Raw genomic sequence first — 18419 nt, 5'->3', positions numbered from 1 at the left:
GTACTGATTAGCTCATAGCTGTGTACTATCTGACACTGAGCCTTCCTTCCTCATAACATAAAATTGCATCAAAATGGCAAAGCAAGAAAGATCAGAAGCACAAGCCCATAACAGACCTAAACAGCGTGCTAGTATCAATGCAGCTTTCTTCAAAACAGGATGTAAGCCACGTTGGCTCAGCATAATCGGGCAGTTTTCATTGAATATGGTCCACAACTTGTTTGTTTCAGAAACGCAGGATTTTTTACAATGTCACTGGAAACGGATTTCGCAACGCAATTTTGCACGTAACATTATGATAGGATTGGTAGGTTAGCACCTGGCTTGCTTACAGCTGTAGAGCCTGGCAGCACTCTAACATACTCACACATTATCTTTTACATTCTATGCTATGACATGCTGGTCATCTAACACACAGGAGTAAGAAGTAGTGGTATTTATTCCTGAAAGCTACATTTACTCACATCTCTCCTCGGAAAGGTGCCCAGCAGCTTGTATTCCTCCCAAGGATATCCCTTGGAAGCTACAAAATCAAAGACAACCTGCAGCTTGCTGCTGGCCAGGAAACGTCGCTCAAAGAATTCTCCGCTGGGTGTCCGAATACGCAACTTACTGACGGACTCGGTACTCTCTTCTTTCGGTTCGGGAGGCAAAGATTGCTCAAGAGAGAGCCTGATAGCCTGAGGAAGGAAAAATAACCATTTAGTTTGCAATGCTAGCAACAGAAGAAAAGGACAGAAAGCTTTTCTTTTTATTTCTTCTAGAACTTCAAGATGTGCCACAGTGCTCCAGAGCCATAGCGGTGCTTTATATCTCAATGACAAAATCATTTTTATTCATTCCTTAATAACAGCTCACCAGACAACTAATTAAAATAAATCCTTCTTTATAACACATATTATTAGGTCTACAGTTAATGCATGATGGGGATAAGTAATTTAATCATTTGGCAGAAAGCCTTGGAAAAAATTTGAATGAGAGAATAATTGTCAAGTGGCCAATTGCTTCCTTAAAGGGTATAAATTAAAAGGCAGTAAAAGTATTTCTTTAAATTCACTTATCAAATTGCCTTTCTCTTGCACAGAGTAATTGACCATTTGCAGCAAAGACGAGACCCTTAGTAGCAGTTCAGAGTAAAAAGAAATATATGTAGATTTACTAAATAAACTAAAACCCTGTTAAAAGACATAATTAAAAATATCATGAAGGTACATTAAATACGAAGAGTACATATAAAATGGTCAAAGAAGAAAACTGGGAGGACAGAAATGGCAGCTTTAAGATTTAAAGTGAGCAATTATTATTATTATTTGCAGGAAGATGGCTCCAAGCAGAGGCGTGCACCTTTTCTGCAACAGCTTGCATGAAATCAACCCCAAAATTGCAACGACATTATACATCTGAAAATGTGTATGACTGCCTTCCTGCTTTGGGTCTACCCTGCATTGGGTATACTGATGTCAAGATTTTAAGGGCAGGAGCCAAGTCTGTGTTCTCTGTCCTTTACCTCTGGGAGCTACTACAACACTAATACTTCAATCAGAAGTGTTTTTAAAAAACTGATGCCTAATACTAGACTGCTGAACAAGGTAGGCTTGATTTTCAAGGGTACTGAGCACTGCTGGTACTCATGGACAGGCATTGGCACCTGTTAAAAATTAGATCATACTTAGAAAGCCGCCTCGTTACAATATCACCTCACTTGAGGCAGCAGTTAATGAGAACGTCAATGAATGGAAGAAGCAGCACGATCACACTGCCTCCCCCAAAATACGCCTAAAAGACAATTTTCCAAACTGAAGAGGCAGTCAGGCATAGATTTACCCAGATTTTCAAGGAACTTTCGAGATACACAGTTGCTGTTTGTGCCTGTGAAAACCTCCCCAAGGTCACTTAGTAACAGAAACTGATGGAGGATGGTTACATTAAAGAGAAGGGACTGGGCAGAAGCAAGATTACAAAGGCTTTTAAATAGTCTACTTCTTACACGCAAACCTCTGAGCAAATTATACCTCAGTATAAATATTTATACATAGAACTTGAGTTCATTTTTGCTCATCTACTGTGAGATTATATTTTAAATAGATTCTATTTTAATTTTCTCTCTCTCCATTCTCAACCACCTGCTTACTATCTTTCTGTTTTGACATTTCCCCACACAGTGTAACAACAGATGCTACATTATTTACTGAACCCAATCAATTATATTATAGAAAAATAAACAAGAGTAGCTCATTAGAGCTCTTTTCTTTGTGCAAAGAGTGCGTCGCTCCCCAAAGTAACTAGTCTCCACGGCTTCGATGTAAAATGGCAATTTACAATGGATATTCTGTACCAGCAAACCAAGTCAGAAAACAGTGATGAGATGGATCACGTTAATAACTCTTGGACCTGAACAAGCGATTTCAGTCTGTTGATAAAAAGATGTTCAGTATGTGAATAGCTCAATAGTCAGATTTTAAATACACGAACTGAACATAAAGCCACTTCTGTAAGTAAACACTGTTGCAGAACAATTCAGTGTAAGTAATCTGTATACTTGAAAATGGGGAGTGTTAGTAAACATTATTGTTAAAATCCCATTTGTTTTACTAAGCAAACAGATCCTGTTATTTTCATTACTGCACTCTACATTGAAACAGGGAAGCCCAGGTATATTTTGATAACATGGACCAGTCTTGCAGTCTTTTTGCAAGAGAATGATTTCCAAAAGGCCAAGGTATCAGAAAAGGTTTGGGAGCAGATACAATAAAGCAGAATTAATTACTATTTCTATGCATGCAAAATTACTTAAAAAAAGAAAAACACTTCTTACTTGAATCTGAGTGTGAGCTGATTGCTCAACAGTCTGTTACTGCTACAGTACTGATTTCTGTTCGATTGCTATTAACCTCACAGAATTGCCGTCTTACAGTTACTCTTGACACAATTCTCACAGTCCAGTTTAGTGCAATGCTCCTTCAGTTGTGTTTTAGCTTCCATTCTTGGCTTACATTAACAACAGGAGCTAAATAAATCATCAGATACTGTAGGATAAGAAAGAAGTGGACTGCATCTTTCCCAAACCATTGACTACTACTGTTTGGACTGCATTTAGTATTTACAATGCAGTGCTGTTTAAAAGGTTCTTGAATGCTTCAACGGTTCAGTTTTTTTAATGCAATTATCTTGGTCAAAAAATATATATGCAAATGCATTGCTCATACAGTTTGTTTATTGCGTTTATCTCCAGGAATAATAAATGTGTTCATAGCCAACTTTTTTGCAGTTGTATAATGCAATTTTTTCATACATCAGCAAAGTACACAAGACTGAAATGTCAAGTATACATTTAAGTCATGTGTAGAGGGGGAATAAGCAAGGATGTGATTTATCAGGATTCCATGAGTTCCAACGACTTTAACTAAGTGGAGAATTAAATGAGAATATAATTCCAAATTTCAAATCTCCATAATCCATGAGAGTCAAAGAAAAGAAGTTGTGTTAAGTCCACCAAAAATATTGGAACTCTGATATTTTATATAAATGAATAAAGATTTTAAATATTTATATTTTTATTTATATTTCATATAATACTGGAAACATACTCAGGAAATATATATTAAGTAGGGATGCTGATACAGTTTTGTATTCATTAGCAACCTGCTCACAGAATCTTACAATGCCTAGAAGTCAAAGGGCAACCCTCGATCAACTGTGATTTCAGTCAAGACATTGACATGTGAATTATCACTTTTATTTTGAAAGTTTTATTTGACGGTTTCAAAGTCCTTTTCAAGTGTCAGCTGTGTTTCACAGCAGTTCTGTAAGGACTTATATTTCAAGAACTTCACAGAACAGATGGAAATATTTTAATGACTAGTCCATTTTACCTGTCCTTTGAAATGTGATGGGACTTCAAGGGAAGAAACATGGCTGTACCCCAGCCTTTTTACCATATTTTGTATTTGCCAGGAGGTGAAAAGAGGAAGTCACTAATATAAGTATATTCCTGTACATGATGCTTTATGTAAATACCTACACAGACACACAGCTAGGACAGGAGCGAGCCTAGATCCTGAAAGAGGCTGCAGGAGCCTTCTCTCACAGGCACTGGGACCCTCAGAATTTACAAAATTAAGAGAATCTAGAAAATAACAGTTTGAGGAACAGTACTCTTCACAGCACATGGTTCCTATTCTCTTATATAGGCCTAAAGAAGTAAAGTGTTTGTTTAAACACAATTTTCATTCTAAGGAAGATTACCATAAATCGAATTTTCTAGATTTGAGATTTTTTTTTTTCCTTAAATCTTTTTTAAAAAGTGTTTTGTCTCCCAAATTAAATTTGGCAATTTGTTTGATCAGAATTGCAGCTAGGCTTTGTGCTACTTCCTGGAAGAAATGAAAAGGCTCCAGGGTATTATATTTTTAAAAGGAGTGCCTGCAGAAGCAAGGTGAGAGTGTCCCAAAGATTCCACCATTTATGGAGCTCATTGCATGGCTCTCCTGTTAGCAGGCCTATCTAATATCTGGCTGTAAATCAGACCCAGATGATGTAATTGTGACCCAGATGATAGAGCAGAAAAGCTATCAAACAGTGGATGAAAATAATTTAGCTGCACTATGGTTTTTATATATGTGGTAAGAAATTCATTTTTAAAAAAATTGATGTTCGCATAAGAAGTATACTTTGAATTAAAGTTGCAATGTGTATTGAATCGAAGTTGCAATGTGCATAACCTTCATGAATCCAAAAAGTTGTCAGAAAAGGTAAAACATCCCACCTCACGTTCTTCCTCCTGTTCTTTCCGAATCTGTTCCAAGCGAAACTGCTCTGCCATTTCTCTCTCTTGTGCTTCCCTCTAATAAAACAAACAGTAACCACACATGTATCACCTCGCTTTCCACAGCTTAATGATGTGCATTAGCTATATAAAAGCAAAGAAACTTCTCAACTTTTCTGTAGAAATTAATGTAAGAAATAGGATATTTATTAAGTGATCTTTTCCTATCATTCCTTTCCCAACTTCTATTACTAAGCGAGGCCAGGACTGCTTTAGCAAAAAGATGTAGTCAGGCCTACTCCTAGTGACTGTATCTAGTGCCATTTTATAACCACTGAGGGCAATAATCATAGAATCATAGAATTGTTTAGGGTGGAAAAGACCTTTAAGATCGTCCAGTTCAACCATTAACCTAACACTACCAAGTCCACCACTAAACCAACTAAGAGTAGAGTAATAATTCCATGTTTCCTGGCTTGGTGACTCCTACAGCAACTGTCTCATCTTAAGAGCAGAACTGAAGGCAGGCAGTCCTCTGCACCAGAGAGATTTCACCAGTGGTGGAGAGATTCCTGTCCAGACGTTCATGCAATCGCTTCACCCTGCACACACCTTTGCTCTGTCAGCCTCCAGTGATATGCGGTATGCTTCATCCTGCTCTCTTTTCACATTTTCTCTGGCTTCACGTTCATCCTAAAGAAAAAAAGAAAAAAGAAAAGAAAACAAAAAATATCAGCAAACAGTGGACCGATATGATATATATCTTCATGTTCACCAGCACTCTTTAACCCCAGTGACTTCAAAATATTTGACTGCCTTACTCGTCTAACTACTGCTAGGAGAAATGATTTCAGAAATGCCTCAAGGGCGATCTTGGCTTCCAAAAATTATGACTTACCTAAAGCTATGTTTCAATTGCCTTGTAATGGGTTGGTGTGTCCAAGCCCCGGCCCGAGGGCTGGATCTGGCAGCAAGGCTCTTTGCCCTGCCACCTTTACCAGGGCCGTGGCCGGTGCAGGCTCCGGGAACAGCGCAGCCTCCTCCCGCGCCAGCCACGTGGGGAGGGGGGCGTGGGAGGGTATGTGTGGGCTGGTGCTGGGGAGGGTCTCGCGGGGATCTCACCCCTGCAGCCAACAATTCGGACAGTCTTGTAATAGGGAAGGACAGGCCGAGGTTTAAAGGAGGAGGCTGGATTTTAATTTGCTCTCCGCTCAGTCTGACAGCAGTTAATGGTTTGTCCTGAGAGAGAAGGCCCGCTCCCAGGTCATTTCTTGGTAAAAGCACCCTCAGTAGGTTCCACCCAGGGTCATGACTATTAAACATCATCCAGAGGCCTCAGTTCACATTATGCTGAGTATTATACAAAGATGGGAAAGTAGCAAGTCCTGCTTCGAAGTGTCCAAATACACAGATGCAGGCAGACAAGAAACATGAGGTTAGCATGCCAACTTCAAACCAGCAAACCTAGCAAAGTATCTTATTAACAATCACAGCATAAAAAAAAAAAAAGAGTTTACTAAAAATATGTGAATGACAAAGCGAGGCATCATCCATACGGTGGAGGATCAGGAAATGGATATCCCCAAAAGCTGGAATAACTGCACTGGGGTGATGTCTGATAAAGCAAAGTGTAGAGTCACTAGCTTCATACTCTGCCTCTGGAGCCACAGACAGCAGCTGCTCCCCTGCGCTTACTGCTTTTGCATTTTATAATCCTCCCAGAGCCCTGCAGAGGCTGCACTGGTCCCTACAAAAATCAGTAAGATTTAGCTGTGAGACTGCTGGTGGGCTCAGCACGGTCACTCATAGTTACCAGTAACAAAGCACTTGCACTGGGGTAATCTATCCCCTGCATTTCATAGAAATTGAAGTCTACTACCTACTGCTTTTTGAAGAATTATGTTAATTTTTTCATTAATCTGCAAGGTTGATTCTGCATAAAGGCATCATTTTGCAAAGTGATCAACTTTCTCCCCAAAACTTCATTACTTGGCAAAAACTCAATTCTAAGCGGGAGGAGCATACGTTAGCTGTTACTATCATGTCATGCAATCATGCCAAGATGCTCCTCAAACAAAACTAATGTATTAGTGGTTAAAAAGCTCTGAAGTAGCATGCGAGCACAAGAGGAAAGGACAAATTGCAGGAAAAGGTATACAACCTCCAGTTGGAAAGTAACAAGATCTTTTTAGAGGAAACTCTTCTTCCTTATAGAAACAGGACGCAAGAATATTCTACAATCAGTGTGTCCTAAATTTCATTCACAGAAGATAGAGAAACCATCACTTTGTTCAGCAAAGCTAAGACATGAGTAGAAGCAATTCTTGCAGAATGTAAAAAGGACAATAACCACCACATAACCCATTCCCCTCCTGGCTTCTCTGGACCTCAACAAGCTTTATGTGTTATGTTCATGGAATACCTTCAAAAATTAACTCAAACCTGATAGCAGAAACTACCCTACATTAATATTCCATTTCTGAGAAGAGTGGGTGTTGAAATAATTAAATGGCGTCAATTTTTATGATATCCAAAAATGAGGAAAGCTTCTTGAATACACAGATGTTTTCCCAGCTCTTCTCGTAGAGGGAATATAATAGTAAAGGAGAAGGTTTTGCACTATCTATACTAAGACTTTCCATAAGCATACCATAAATTTATCTTAGAATGGTGAGAAACAAAACTATCTTCCCAAACCAACTTACTAAAGGAAGATAGACTTCGGGCAATCTGCGAGAGGACAAGCATTTAAAAAGATACTAAGAATTGTTTTGCAGAGAGCCTATTTAGCTTTCATGTTTTGCAACTTCATATATCATACACTAACTGCAGACACTAACTGAATTTCAAAGGTCACACAAGTCCAATAGTGCCTGAGAGAAAACAGAAAGACCAGATGCAATAATTGCAACTACAGGCTCTTTCCTTCATCAAAGATTGCTAGCGGCTACCATATAGTTACTTGTTTACAAAAAAAAACCCGAAACAAACCTAAATCAAAACCAACCCTCAAAAAGTAAAAATTTATAATAATTGTTAAAAACTTACTCCAAAAATATATACTAATCAGAGTTATAAGAAATTGAGTACTGGCTTTTATTTTACATTTTACAAACTGTCTAGAGAACTCTAGAAAATTATTAGAAGTTACTTGTGATGAGCATGGGATTCATTTACCTACAGAGAGCTTTACTGAAGAATTTTTAAAATTGGTTTGATTTATATAATCTGGATGATACCTGCAAAAAGGACTGATGCTATAGATTCTACAATAAGAATCTAAACATGAATTCCAGGCATTTAGGAAAAAAAAAAAATCCTTTCCTCCCTATTCATCACAGTTATCGTTGTCCTAAAAGTGGATTATGAAAAAGATGTCAGGAATGTGAAGAATTACTATGCATGACTGCCTGGTCCTCACAGAAATACGTGAGCCACATCTAGAAGTAAATGACCACACCACCAAGCTTTATACTGCATTGAAACAATACTGTTCTTACCAAAACAGACCTTAAAACCAGATCTGGAATCCAGATTTCTTTAGGTAAGAAGCAGATGTAATCCTATGAAATGTCTCTTTGTACCTACTTTGGTGTTTTGTTAATATTGCTCACACTCTAGAGGAACCACCTCCTCTACGGAGATTATGGCAAAATTGTAACATTCTCTGGTTCAGAGCTACACCTTAGACAAATTTTAATCACCACATACTGCAGTTTTCCTTGTAATACAGTCTGTTTAGTCATCTTTTCCTCCAGAGAAACTACACAAAGTATGAGGATGACTCAAGTTTACCAAAAGCAACAAAAGAAAATTCATAATGGTGACAGAAAAAGCAGAATAAAAAGTTTTGCAGAGAATCTTTTGTTGCACTAAGAACACATGAAGAAAAAAAAGAATAGTCACACCACTAATAATTAATTAAAAAAATGTTCTAAGTATTATCCTTTAACAAAATCAGAGGTAATCGACAGCTTTCCTGTTAAACCCTACATAAATTGCAGCATCGACTGAACATCAATAAATGCATCTCCACAATACTTCTGCAATGCAGGTAAAATTGCCGTCTTCCTTTTTCAAGAAACCAAGGTGTGACCAGCCAATGGCTTATCCCAGGTCACTTAAAAAGCCTTCATCAGCAACAGGGGTTACACTCAGCATTTCTGAATTCTACAGCAGCAACCAAAGGCTGGTGTGAATGTAAACCATCCACATCCCAGGGGGTTTGGGCATGAGATGAGGAGACAACTCTCCTTTGCTCCTTAAAGGGAAAAAGTCACAGATCTCTGCTTTCCCATTTTGACAATGCAACAACAGGGGGGACATTCATTCAAGGGAAAGTTGATACTTCAAAAAAAAAAAAAAAATTACATTTGTCCACAGAATATGTTCTTCAGCTATGAATTTTATTTGCGATCACGCATATTATAAATTTGTAACAAAAATAGTAAACACTTATATTCATGAGATAGTTACAATGGACCAGATAAAACCTTCTCTTGAGTAATATCCAGAGCTACAAGACTAAGAAAAACTTATAAGTAAGGTTCAGAAGAAAATTAGGATAACTCTCTCCAATAATTATTCCCTAAACCATTTCTCGAAGTAACCCCTGAAGCACCTAATAGCAGGCATTTCCAGATGCAAGATGGGAACGGGGGATTCCTGACTGCATTTAAGACAGCAGTGTGCCCTTTTCCTGCAGATTACACAGGGAAAAAAAATACACAATACATTTGGCTTTTTGGATGGGTTATTTTGCTGTGGAAAAGCCAACACTGGCCCTTCTGGGCTTTTTTTAAATTTATTGTTGTTGTTTCTGAAGGTGGGATTTAATGATTTAACCCCAGGAATCAGCTTTGCACCTGATTTGTCTCAGGGAGATGTGCTATACTTTATTCCCCATTACCCTTTGGGATCAGTTTTACTATGAAGTAAAACCAGGTGAGACTGAACTTGAGAAGATAACCATGAGCAGAAGACATTTCTCAGAGCATCAGTGAGTAAATGGCTGTTACAAGAAAGACAAAAAAAAGTGTATTTACAAATGCTGATTGCTTATCTGAAAGAGTTCATTTCACTGAACCACTCCTGAAATTAAAAACTGCAAGTGCTTAAGGCTATTCATGGGAGCGTTAAAGAGAAACACCCCTTTGTCCAAACAAACCAGTGCAAGACAGACATTAATTTGACTCACTAAGATGACAGACTTGCACATTGTATTAACTTAAGCATACATGATGGGGAATACATAGAAGAAAAAAGTGTACACAGGATGTGTGGGGCATATGAGAATGATGAAGACAAAGCAAATGAAAGTTTCTGCGGTGGCAGAACCCCAGGTGGGGAGGCAGGATGGGGCAGGGCAAGGGGGCAGAACAACGGAGAACCACCGGAGGATCCTGCCTGTCTATATTGAAGGCTGAAAGCCCAGTTCCAGATACTGATTTTGGGGAATTACCTCAAGTGACGAGAAAGAAAACAAACCCAAAACCTTCAAGAAACAGTCCTGTAGTGACTTTCCATAGGAAACGAGCCAGCCAGTCCTGCTACATCTACCACCTGGGCTGTATAGTAGGGAAAGCTGCTGTTTATTAAGAGAAACTAAGTGAGTATTCAGTGACTGGAGCCATCAACATGTATAGCTGAAAAGCCACCTGAACGGAAGAGATGTTCATTTTATCTTTTCTTTCCTCTGTCATTACCTTGCATTTTGTCAAAGTTCAAAACAGGCCGTAAACTCTCGAAGGCTCTGGTCTGTAACAGATAAACGCTCGTATCCGCTGGTGTGTCAGTGCAGGGAAGTGCACAATGGGAAACGGATCGTTTGGGGTGCTATCATATTACAAACACAAAATTGGAAAATTTAATCAAATAAATTTTGATTACTGTAGTTTAATTAGTTATAACTAGTAATAATTAGTAAATGTGCTAATTGGATTTTTTGAGGGGTTAAACCACAGTCTTCGTTAGATGGCTGTCATCACCATAATGCTTTTGCGCTTTGGAATTTAATGAATTTCATGTATTTATTCTCATAACCTCCTGTTGTGCAAATACTATATACCATGATACACATGACAGTGTTAGATGGAACACAGATTATCAAAGATATTCAGATGCCTAATTTCTACTGATTTTAATGTGACCTTCAGTGTCTAAACCAAAATTGCAGGAGTCTCCTGCACAGCTGATGGAAGCACTTAGGCCATCCGCTAACTGGAGAATACAACTACAGGTAAGGAGTGGAGAAAAGCAACTGATCTGAAGGAGGAAAAGACGAACAGACCACAGATTAGGAAAAAATGCACTAGGACTGATCCTCTTTAGATTCCTTTATGGCTGTGAGATGTATTTTTGGAAGAAGAAAGAGAAAAGGTGTTGGAAGCTGAAACTGTTGAATTATCATATCAAAAAAAAGAAGGAATTCCCTTACATTTGACAGCAGTGAGGCAGAAGAGGAGGAAGACATGGTGGTATCAGGCTTCTTACTGCAAAGTTATGAAAATAACACTTGGTCAGTAAAGCCCCATCTGACACAAGAGAGTGCTGGGGTGGACACGCAAGCATACTTTTACAAAGAGCTGTGGCAGGGAAAAGAAGGTGAATTTAAGTTGCCGGTTTGGAAGTCTCATTTTCTTTTACATATTTTTTATATCCCCTTCCAGATATTGGTCAGGAAGGACCTACATTTTCCTCACACTGTAGCAGTATCTAGGAAGAAGAGATGTCACCTAAGATCAGCGAGCAAAGATGGTGACTCGGCAGGTCTACATTTTTCTACAGCTTATTTTCAGTCAGAGTCTGTTTACAAGTCTTTCCAGTTTAAAAATTCTTAAGTATCTCTCTCTTACACTAAAGTAAACAGTGCGTCAGCAGGCGTAGTTTAAACTGAATTGAGGGTTTTAATTGGTATTTGTAAAAATAAGGAAGTTTTTGAACCAACTGTGGGTATTACAACTCCACCTTGAAGTCTAATCCGAGAGCAGGGGTGCTAGTGTTGCGTAACGACAAAAATAAACACGACGAGAGACCTACTGTTACTTAAATGTGGACAAGTTGGACCAGCTGTGTAACAGTCAATGCTTCTACAGTAATAAATGTTGACAGCAAAAATAAAAAGAATGCATTACTGAGACATCATCAAATGAGCCCTGTCATTACATGGAAACTCCACCCTGTATAAGCTTGTCAAAAAGTGTTACTGTAATCCTTTGAGAAGCCTCCTCCTCAGGCAATGGAGAAAAATGTTCAGGATTGGCCCAGAACAGGTGTGTTGTGCTGTAATGCCAGGATTTAATCACGTATCTCTTCACATTAATCTCACAAAGGAACTAACCCGGACCTATTTGGGCCCATCATGCCACGCTCAGATGATTATTTAACTATCCAATTAAAGTAAGCAAGCTGACAGCGTGTTTAAAAATGGACATTCCAGGGTGTACAGTACTTCACAATTATTATTTGTCTTCCTAAGTCCAGCACCAGGCACTGACACTTAAGAGGAACTGATACTATGTGCTCTTTTCAAAGTTAGTCCCCAAAAAATCTCAGTTCACACCTTGATCAGCAAATGGCAGAAGCTGGTTGTCCCTGCTCTGAGAGACCCTCTTTCGCTTACAGAAGAAACTCCTTAGTGGCTTTTATCTCCTCTTTACAAAAATCCCCAACCCCACTGCCTGAACAGTAGTTGAGGTATCAACATTTGTAGTGTGGGCCAGAGGAGCAAACATGGTTAGAAAAGGAAAATATGTCCATCAGATGTATGAAATCATTAGTGTAGCCTCAAAGTAATTCTGCATACACAGGCTGAGGCTGGGCTTCAGACCCTAGACCTGACTGCGCTGACAAGGGTGGGACTGTATCCTGGCCAACTGGCCTTGCTGCTGTTGGTGCCACTGAACCCACCATTTAATTATCCATTGGCCACTTCTTATCCAAAGTGCCACATGAGCACAATGTAAGCACATGGCTGATCGTATTTCATTATTTGTGGCTTGTTACTATGGCAATTTAAGTAGCAAACTTATAAAAACAGACAGCACGACAGCTAGACCACGTATCTACAATGGCACGTCAACAGTGTGGTCCAAAAGAGGCAGGACGTTTCCAAAATGTCATCTGGGCAGCAAGCAACAGGCCCAATGGTTCATGACTGACCCAGAAGCCTTGGAGAGGCAGGGAAAAGAATGGGGCAGCAGACTGATCTCCCTTTAAGAAAGCTTGGGAGAGAAAATGGGTGCCTAAATTACACACCACCGTACCTCAAGACAGGTACGTTGGATTACTATGAGTACACATATGCATCTCAATGTTTTTAAGGTATTTCTTTGGAGATGATGTAAGAAAAAGCTTAACACAATATACAAATCCAAAAATTAAATCCAATTGCTGGTTAAATGACGCTATTTTAGCACTTGACATGATAGAAATATGCCCCAAATTTGCCTGATGGAAGTTTTATGAGGCTACACCAGTAAATTTTACTAATACACGGATACAAAAGCACAGGATTTAGCTAATCACGCTATTACCACCAGCTAATGCAGCGACTCACTTCGCTCAGGTGAGATAAGTTGGTGACGCTGTTCTGAGCATCCTGCCTACACCACCAGTTGATGCTCAGTGACAGGGAACTGACTGTAAAGCGACGCCTGAACAGCTGCAGCCAGCGTCATGGCGAGCACCTGTACCATTAGCTGGCAGTGGTAAGAGTCATCCTGTACCGAAATAACCATCAGAGGGCACTGCAAAACATGCTGTGCTAAACAGAATTATGCAATAGCTGTGTTGGAAGCTTTCATGTGCATGCAAGTTAAAATTCCACAGTGGAGAAGTTCAGCTGCATAAACTGACTCATTAATGATTTCATGCTGTTATTTACAAGTGTTTCCATTTCTATTTCTCTCTCACACACACTTCTGTTTACAGCAAAGCTATATAGATGACTTCTCTTTTTAAAATACAAAAGAATTTTCTGCTTATCTTCTTGTGGTTTTATGATGACTTATTGTTGCTATTAAGAAAACAGTAACAGAAACCGGACTCTGTATCCTGTTTGCTATTGTAGTATTTGGGGAAAAAAATTGCACCAACTGCAATAAGATCTTAAAAAAGAAAAGGTGTTGATGTTTGAACACTTGCTGCTGTCAAGTACAAGACACACAAGAAAGCTACATGTTATGTAGCAAACCACAAAAAGACTATTTTTTTCAGGCTAAAGCCCTCTATTGAGTACAGACTGCTTGTCAAATAGTCCATCTCTGGAGTAGTAATTTCATAAAGCAAGGTTATTTTTTTGTTTTTAAACTTCCTGCTTCAAAGGTGAAAGTGTCTGAGATCACCTTTTCAGTGTGCTTGTAACAAGTGGAGCCAAGGTATAAGTAAATATCCTATTTGTGTATAGAACCCATAGCGTCTGGAAACCTGCTCCCAAAGTTTATGAAATTTTCCATTAGTTTTCTGAATGTCAAAGTGTGTTAGAAAAAACTCCTGTTGGGGAAGAAATGTCACTGGTGCTCTCAGTGACAGAAAAACAAAAGGAAGTGTGAGAAAAGACTACAGAAGAGTTGGACAAAGGTAGATTTTAGAGGAACGTGTGAAAATTAATTTTCCATTCTCCCTACACACTTAAAAGTAAGCAGAGCACCTAGAGTAAGAAGCCAGGAGACGTCCATATCACCACTGTGGGGACATACATTACTGGACTGTCACTGTTCTTGGCCATCCAGGGAAGGACCCACAGCAGCTCAGGGCACAGAAGCCAGTTCCCGGTTCTGCGATCAAGGCCTCAAGGCTACTGAGTCTTCTCTTTCTTTAAGCTTTGTCTCCCTTACACTCAGATTTTTCTCAGTTGCAAACCCACCTGGTTTTATCCGCCTAGGACAGGTTTAGCACTATCTGACCTGCCCCCACCTTTTTCTCTCCTAAATACTGATCTCCCCTGCTCTGGACAACTGTTCTGGTCTCCTGTCCTCCCTCTATTCCACTGCTGTCACTCCTACTTCTAGTTCCTTCTCCTATCCCTTATTTGCTCTTATCTCTTTGCCCTTATATCCTTTTCTTTCCTTCTGTTTTATTTATTTCTATCAGTTTTTATAGTTTCCAGTTCTGAACCTTTCTTGGAACTCATCTGTGATGTGAATTTTACCTTCTTATCAAAGCATTAAAACACCCCATACCCAACATATTCCTGTTAAAATGCAATAAAAAATTCAATTATATCGTGCCTTGGATTTTTCTTGTAATCCTCATATTAAAATTTGTGTTCAGTATTAACAAAATCAAAGTCAATTTCTTTACCAGTGAATTACAGGTAGCATAAATAAAGAAGAAGAAAAAATGAACTACAGATATTGTGCAGATACCGTGCCTTCACATTATTATAACCGTAATCGGTAAATCTCGTACTAATGAGATACAAGATTTAAATGTGAAGAGTGTGTTTAGTGAATTATTGTCAATCGATGTCTATACAACAGGATAAGAATAATCTTGAATGGCAACACACCTATTATTATAAATTCCTAACTAAGTACTTCATTACTTCAAAATGTCACTCTCAATTTATAGAGTAACAGATAAACATCTCTCAACTGTATACCTCACTGTGTCTACTCCTATGTAATTGAAACACTGTTTTTGAAAAGTCTTGTCATCACTTACCCATTCTGCGTTGTTCTGAATGGTGATTCAGTACTGGTGTAGTTCTGGTTAAGGTTGCTTTTCAAACCCCTTTTAAACGTATATATTTAAGATATATCAATCTAATCTCTTTTTGTTTTCTACCTATGACTTGAAGCTGGTCATTGGGAAAAAAACTGATTGTTGTTTCCTTGTATGAGCATATTAAGCTCTATAATACCACCGTAAATATAAATGGTTACTCACGACTAATATTCAGAAAAAGGAAACAAACTGAAAATGACAGTAAACCAATAAGGAGGAGTTTTTTTGAGAGATCCAAATAAACACACAAAGGAGACTTAAAAAATTTTAATCTCTGATGATGGAAGAGACACTAAAACACAACATCCCCAACTTCATTGGCTAAAGAAACATCCAGTTAATTTTGTGTCCCCCGTGTTTTGTGGAAGCCAGGAGGCATCTGCAGTAACTTTCAATGCTCACCTCATCCTTTATGTCTTCCTGCTGCTGGGCACTGAAGATCTCCATTGCAGCCATCAGCCTCATCATTAGCTCATCCACTGTTGTGTTACCTAGCAACAAAGGAAGATAGCTGAACTTTGTATCATTAAAGTTATTAAACAAGAAAGAAGTCATTTTAGAATGAATCCATAAGAAATAGCCAGACTTCAGGAAAAAAAAAGACAGAGTAGAAAATGCAAGTATCTCAATAGAATGCTTTTAGTTTGCCTATTTATTGAAAATTTGAAATTGTTTTTACAAACAAATGTTGATCATAGGCTAAAATTTTAGGTGGTTCAAATCTGAACAGTTGCTTTTGTGCTTGCATTATTTTTATTTTTAATCACTGATGTTAGGGGAAAGGTTTATAACCATTCCTATATCTGGGGTTCCCTGACATGAAATTGGTTTTACATTTTTAGAATTCCCAGGTATAATCAGGGAGACTGAAGCAATTGCTTAGTCAGGTAACAAAAGGTAGGATGTTGGCAGCAGCATCCAAGTGGATTGGTTTAAAAAAAAGGGGAAAAAAACTCCAGAATACTGTGATGAAATGGATGTGTGCACATGCAATTTTTTTTCAGGTATAACTAGTAGTAAAATGTAGTAGTAGTAAAATATTATAATATATTCTCTTCAGTGTATTTACTTCTGATAAAACCTGTAAAGCTAATAATAGGAGTAGAAAAGTAAGTCATCTGTGTACATATCAAGGAATACCACACATGCATAGAAGAATAGATTCCTCCTCACATTTTTCTACCAGCGTGCCTCCAGTCTTCAGTAAGACCAAAAGATTAGTTTAATTTCCTACAACATGCACTCAAATCTTTGTTTTATTTTCTTAAACTGAAGACTGGAATACCCATTAGAGCCACTTGTCATAGTAGTTAAAAGGTCTTAGACCATGAGAAATGGTCTAAAACTAAAAACTCTTAACACCTGCCAATCTAAACAGTTTTTGGACATTTGCAGAACAATACCAACAAGAGCTAGATTTATATTGCTGATGCTGGTCAAAATTTTAAAAGGAGTAACTAACCAGAAGCCACAGTACCACTAAAGAAAACAAAACTGTCTCCATAGTTTCCAACCCCAGGAAAAAATAAAAATCGAAAGCAAACTTAGGCAGTCTGCGTTTCAATAAACGCCACTGGGACTTAAGTTTCTATACTCTTGTATCTCTTCTGTAAACATGCCTTCTCACCCAGCCCTGAAAAGCCCCCATTGTTCCTATTTCTAGCATTTGCTACCTTAGCAGAAAATGTTATCCCGCATGCTACAACATGCATGACTTCAGAGACTGCCATTCATTTGAAGGTATACTGTTGAAAGATACCAGCGTCCCCATTCATGGGAAAATAACAAGCACAGCACGTTTGATTTTTGTTAAAAGATAAACTTAAGTAAGGCTGCAACAGATGATCAGTTTAGTTTAGTTCAAAAGATTGTTTGCAGAAAACCTGAAAAATCATTAAAACTTAATGAATGCAATTAAATAATTTGGATTATTTTATAATAGAAAGCTGCATTATATTTTGACTTTGAGACACCAAGTTGCTAAAACAGTTAAGTAACTTAAGCCAGTAAGCACCACTGACTTCAGTGGGATAACACAGGTGCTTAAAGTTATACACATGCTGAACTATGCTGCAGAGTTATGAAAACAAGAAAAAACTATTTATGAAAAGTTATTTGTATGAAATAAGTTTTCTAAGTGATGGAAGTACCATGAATTAGTGTTGTGCTGTACCTTGCACTAAGGAGACAAAATCCATGCAAAATTCACAATTTTGGCCATAGGAAGGAGCACTGCAGGTTCCTCAATAAAATTATTCATCCCATATGCAGAAACAAACAGTAATGCTGTCTGCAAAAGGCAGTATCTCCTGAGGCTGAATTTCCTCAGGAAAATACAGAGATTAGAATAAAGACTGCTAGATGATAAATAAATGAGGACACAGCATCATGAAGGCGAACTTGTGGAGGAAGCAGAATAAATGAGAGGCAGCCATTCTTTGATATATTTTAATTTGAAGAGTTACTGAGAACAGCAGTCAAAGGGCATCACTCCAGATCTAAGTCATCTTGCTGTCATTGAAATCAGAAGAGTGGTTATGCCCGACAGAACTGCTCATGTAAGCCAGAAAGCTTCACTTATGTGAGATTATATTAGCAGCTTAGAAATCTGATCCGATTTGGGGTCTCAAAACTGCAGGCAGGTCTGAAAAAGCAACTCATGTTCAAATATTAGCCCACTACATGCAACAGGAGTCCACATGTTAACAAGGAACTATACAGAGAGAACTAAATGCATTCTGGCCCTACACAAGAAGTACAGCCAAAATCTTTTGGAAATCAGTAATTTATATGGATATAAATTTGGAAAATGAAGTGTAGCTCCTTATGTAGGAGATGTGCCTTTTACTGTAAAAAACCTGAAAAACTTAAAATATGATTCTACTACAGTCATGGCAACTTCAATCTCTAATACCATGTTAATTAA

General features: G+C 38.3%; 1 protein-coding gene across 1 annotated transcript in view; it reads right to left on the bottom strand.

The window, feature by feature from the left end:
- FAF1 (Fas associated factor 1) overlaps positions 1–18419 on the bottom strand; it is a 175595-nt gene that overhangs the window by 15474 nt on the left and 141702 nt on the right. Inside the window, exons 15-18 of the mRNA XM_075710337.1 lie at positions 15896–15984; positions 5378–5458; positions 4766–4843; positions 465–680 (exon numbers count right to left, since the gene is read on the bottom strand). Of these exons, the coding sequence (XP_075566452.1) occupies positions 465–680; positions 4766–4843; positions 5378–5458; positions 15896–15984 (464 nt within the window). The remainder of the gene's footprint in view (positions 1–464; positions 681–4765; positions 4844–5377; positions 5459–15895; positions 15985–18419) is intronic.

Source organism: Pelecanus crispus, chromosome 5 (genome assembly GCF_030463565.1).
Source record: "Pelecanus crispus isolate bPelCri1 chromosome 5, bPelCri1.pri, whole genome shotgun sequence".
Taxonomy (NCBI): domain Eukaryota; kingdom Metazoa; phylum Chordata; class Aves; order Pelecaniformes; family Pelecanidae; genus Pelecanus; species Pelecanus crispus.
The sequence above is the reverse complement of the archived record's forward strand: the minus strand, read 5'-3'. Positions and strand labels throughout refer to the sequence as shown.